Source organism: Oncorhynchus keta, chromosome 20 (assembly GCF_023373465.1).
Source record: "Oncorhynchus keta strain PuntledgeMale-10-30-2019 chromosome 20, Oket_V2, whole genome shotgun sequence".
NCBI classification, from domain to species: Eukaryota; Metazoa; Chordata; class Actinopteri; order Salmoniformes; family Salmonidae; genus Oncorhynchus; species Oncorhynchus keta.
The window spans coordinates 33,684,725-33,689,724 of record NC_068440.1 but is presented as its reverse complement, the minus strand read 5'-3'; the positions used below and the strand labels follow the sequence as shown (position 1 = coordinate 33,689,724).

The 5,000-nt window shown below is 49.0% G+C and overlaps 1 protein-coding gene across 12 annotated transcripts in view; it reads right to left on the bottom strand.

Moving 5' to 3' along the window:
* The window catches only part of LOC118399008 (focal adhesion kinase 1-like), a 269,083-nt gene that overhangs the window by 137,266 nt on the left and 126,817 nt on the right, over positions 1 to 5,000 (bottom strand). For all 12 annotated transcript variants that reach the window (XM_052472725.1, XM_052472724.1, XM_052472723.1 and 9 more), the window contains one exon: positions 4,913 to 5,000. This exon is cut by the window's right edge and continues 151 nt beyond it. In XM_052472725.1, coding sequence (XP_052328685.1) covers positions 4,913 to 5,000 — 88 coding nt within the window. The remainder of the gene's footprint in view (positions 1 to 4,912) is intronic.

The following is a 5,000-nucleotide window of genomic DNA, read 5'->3' as shown; positions in this document are numbered from 1 at the left end:
AGTATTCCAATATGAAAAGCAACTAGGGATTGTGCTCTGAACTAAAATATCGCTACTGACAAACCCAACAGGCTGCTGGACCACTGCTTTGATGAGCAACACTAATCAATAGTCTCTGTACAGCAGTAGCCGCTGGGTGATTCTCATGAAACCAGTTTTAAACATTTCTGTAGCAAATTGAGTTACAAAACCCATGATGCACCGGCAAAAATCAACTATCATTCTGAGGACGTATAGCGTCTTATTAAAAAATACATTGTACATTTGCACCTGTATTTTTTATGTTTTTACCCCAAATTTGAATGAAAGAAATGCATCCAGATTAAATTATTTTATTACAATTTTTCCTTTTGTCACGCCTTGGTCTTAGTATTTTGTGTTTTCTTTAATTATTTGTTCAGGCCAGGGTGTGACATGGTGTTATTGTATTGTCGTATTGGGGTTTTTGTAGGCATTGGGATTGTGGTTGATTAGGGGTGTGTCTAGTATAGGCTTGGCTGCCTGAGGCGGTTCTCAATCAGAGTCAGGTGATTCTTGTTGTCTCTGATGGGGAACCGTATTTAGGTAGCCTGGGTTTCACTTTGTATTTCGTGGGTGATTGTTCCTGTCTCTGTGTAGTTTCACCAGATAGGCTGTAATTAGGTTTCACGTTCCGTTTTGTTGTTTTGTATTTGTATCAGTTATTTCATGTACCGCGATTCATTCATTAAAGACATGAGTAACCACCACGCTGCATTTCGGTCCGACTCTCTTTCTACAAACGAAGAACGCCGTTACAGAATCACCCACCACACACGGACCGAGTGGCGTGGTAACAGGCAGCGACAGCATGAGCAGCGAAAGGAGGATGAATTATTCGGAGAATGGACAAGGGAGGACGTTATGGACAGCAGAAGCTTGGAGTATACGACGTGGGAAGAAATAGACAGGTGGGCGGTCGACCCAGAGAGAGTGCCGGAGCCCGCCTGGGATTCGCTAGAGCAGTGCGAAGAGGGCTATAGGAGAATGGAGTCGAAGAGAAAGACATGGCGGCGCAGAAAGAAACCCGAAAGTCAGCCCCAAAAATGTATTGGGGGAGGGCTCAGGGAGAGAGTGGCAGAGTCAGGAGTCAGACCTGAGCCAACTCTCCCTGTTAAACATGAGGAGCAGTGATCAAAGGACTTCTGGACTTGGGAGGAGATATTTGACGGAAAAGGACCCTGGGCTCAGCCTGGAGAATATCGCCGTCCCAAGGAAGAACTGGAGGCGGCAAAAGCGGAGAGGCGCTGGTATGAGGAGGCAACACGGCGACGCGAAAGGAAGCCCGAAAAGCAGCCCCAAAAAATTATTGGGGGGGGGCTTACAGGGAGTATGGCTACGCCAGGTAGGAGACCTGCGCAAACTCCCTGTGCTTACCGGGGGGCTAGAGAGACCGGGCAGGCACTGTGTTATGCTATGGAGCGCACGGTGTTTCCAGTGCGGGTGCATAGCCCGGTGCGGTTCATACCAGCCCTTCGTATTGGCCGGGCTAGAGTGGGCATCGAGCCAGGTAAGGTTGGGCAGGCTCGGTGCTCAAGAGCTCCAGTGCGCCTGCACGGTCCGGTCTATCCAGAGCCACCTCCACACACCAGTCCTCCGGTAGCAGCTCCCCGCACCAGGCTTCCTGTGCGTGTCCTCGCTCCAGTATCACCAGTGCCAGCACCACGCATCAGGCCTACAGTGCGCCTCGCCTCTCCTGTGCTGTCGGAGTCTCCTGTCTGTTCAGCGCTATCAGAGCCTTCCTTCCCTCCTGCGCTGTCGGAGTCTCCCGCCTGTTCAGCGCTATCAGAGCCTTCATCCTCTACAGCGCTGCTGGAGTCTCCTGTCTGTTCAGCGCTATCAGAGCCTTCCTCCTCTACAGCGCTGCCGGAGCCTCCTGCCTGTTTCGGAGCAGCCTGAGCTGTCAGTCTGCATGAAGCAGCCAGAGCTGTCAGTCTGCATGAAGCAGCCAGAACTGTCAGTCTGCAAAGAGCTGCCAGTCTACAAGGAGCAGCCAGAGCTGTCAGTCTGCATGAAGCAGCCAGAAATGTCAGTCTGCAAAGAGCTGCCAGTCTGCAAGGAGCTGTCAGAAGCAGCCAGAACTGTCAGTCTGCAAAGAGCTGCCAGTCTGCAAAGAGCTGCCAGTCTGCAAGGAGCAGCCAGAGCTGTCAGTCTGCATGAAGCAGCCAGAACTGTCAGTCTGCAAAGAGCTGCCAGTCTGCAAGGAGCTGTCAGTCTGCAAGGAGCTGCCAGTCTGCAGGGTGTGTCAGCCTGCATGGAGCAGTCAGAGCTGTCAGTCTGCATAAAGCAGCCAGAGCTGTCAGTCTGCATAAAGCAGCCAGAGCTGTCAGTCTGTATGAAGCAGCCAGAGCTGTCAGTCTGTATGAAGCAGCCAGAGCTGTCAGTCTGGATGAAGCAGCCAGAGCTGTCAGTCTGTATGAAGCAGCCAGAGCTGTCAGTCTGCAAGAAGCAGCCAGAGCTGTCAGTCTGCAAGGAGCTGTCAGTCTGCAAGGAGCTGTCAGTCTGCAAGGAGCTGTCAGCCTGCATGGAGCAGCCAGAGCTGTCAGTCTGCAAGGAGCTGTCAGTCTGCAAGGAGCTGCCAGTCTGCATAGAGCAGCTAGATCCGCCAGTCAGCCATGATCTTCTAGATCTGCCAGTCAACCAGATTCTTCCAGATCTACCAATCAACCAGTCTCTTCCAGATCTGCCAGTCTGCATAGAGCAGCTAGATCTGCCAGTCAACCAGAATCTTCCAGATCTGCTAGTCAACCAGAATCTTCCAGATCCGCCAGCCAGCCAGGATCTACCGGAGCCTACTACCTGCCTGAGCTTCATCTCAGTACTGGGCTTCCTCTCAGTACTGGGCTTCCCCTCAGTCCCGGGCTGCCCCTCAGTCCCCTCAGTCCCGAGCTGCCCCTCAGTCCCGAGCTGCCCCTCAGTCCCGAGCTGCCCCTCAGTTCAGCGGGGTTCTGGGTGAGGACTATTAGGCCATGGTCGGCGGCGAGGGTGGATTATCCCAGGACGCGAAGGGGAGGAACTATGACTTTAATGGAGTGGGGTCCACGTCCCGAGTCGGAACCGCCACCATGGACAGACGCCCACCCGGACCCTCCCTATGGTTTTGAGGTGCGTCCGGGAGTCCGCACCTTAGGGGGGTTCTGTCACGCCTTGGTCTTAGTATTTTGTGTTTTGTTTAATTATTTGTTCAGGCCAGGGTGTGACATGGGGTTATTGTATTGTCGTATTGGGGTTTTTGTAGTCATTGGGATTGTGGTTGATTAGGGGTGTGTCTAGTATAGGCTTGGCTGCCTGAGGCGGTTCTCAATCAGATCATATCTGATCAAAAAACATAATTATGAAATAGATAAGTACAGATCCTAATCTCAGTGATCCAAGAGGATATTTAGCGAAAAATTCAAATAATTTTAGGGTCAAATGTCAGTTGTTTCGGGAGAATGACTATACACAACAATACACTGGGCTCCAACAGCCAAACGCCTGCATCCAGTCAGTGATTAATGCTCTTTCAGCACAGGAGAGATTCAGAGATTCAGTGTTTAACAGTCACATGTACAGGGATGCAGGTGTGATTGCAGGGTACAGTGTTTAACAGTCACATGTACAGGGGTGCAGGTGTGATTGCAGGGTACAGTGTTTAACAGTCACATGTACAGGGATGCAGGTGTGATTGCTAGGTACAGTGTTTAACAGTCACATGTACAGGGATGCAGGTGTGATTGCTATAGGTACAGTGTTTAACAGTCACATGTACAGGGTTACAGGTGTGATTGCTAGGTACAGTGTTTAACAGTCACATGTACAGGGATGCAGGTGTGATTGCTATAGGTAATAATAATAATAATATATGCCATTTAGCTGACGCTTTTATCCAAAGCGACTTACAGTCATGTGTGCATACATTCTATGTATGGGTGGTCCCGGGAATCGAACCCACTACCCTGGCGTTACAAGCGCCATGCTCTACCAACTGAGCCACAGAAGGTACAGTGTTTAACAGTCACATGTACAGGGATGCAGGTGTGATTGCTATAGGTACAGTGTTTAACAGTCACATGTACAGGGATGCAGGTGTGATTGCTATAGGTACAGTGTTTAACAGTCACATGTACAGGGTTACAGGTGTGATTGCTATAGGTACAGTGAAAATCTTAGGCAGGACTAAGTGAAATAAAATAATGAAAATGGTAATAAAAAAAATCAAGAGAGACAAACAAAAGTGAGGGTATCAGTCTGTGTGTGTTTGTAGGAGATTCAGGTACACACACACACACCACTTCTTCATGACTGTGTACACAGGGTTTGTTGATAAATGTACAGGCCCCCCCATCTTGGCAGTGTAGAGACATTTCTGAATATTTAAGCCAATTTTCTGCAACTCTACACATTTTGCCATGGCTAATGCTGTGTTCTATTTGCTTTAACGTAACAAAATCAATACTGCTAAAATTCATTGTTTTTGGAATTTAAAATTCTCCCTGACTGTCTAGCTTTAATTTAGGTGATTGTTACCTCTCAAATATTATATTACTCAAAAATATATAGGTCCATTATCCGTCACATGGCAGCAGTAGCCGAAAAGTCGCTGGTTCGAATCTCCGATCTGACTTGGTGAAAAATCTGTTGATGTGCCCTTGAGCAAGGCACTTAACCCTAATTGCTCCTGTAAATCGCTCTGGATAAGAGCATCTGCTAAATGACTAAAATGTTAAATGTAAATGTAAAATGAGTTGCAGGTTAAAGCTGGGTCTACACTGATTGGCTCTGGTTCTGATGCAGGGTCAGATGCTGTTCCATCGTGTGTGATAATCAGATCCCAGACCTGTGATTAGTGGCAACATCTACTTCAACTGAGTGGGTGTGTGACCCCTGTTGAGACATTTGCCGTCTGTCTTACCCTGACATCGGTGGCGTCCCCATGGCGGATGTTGCTGGCCCATGTGCTGTGCTCGCTGTTGCTCTCGAAGTGATGAAAGACCTTCAGG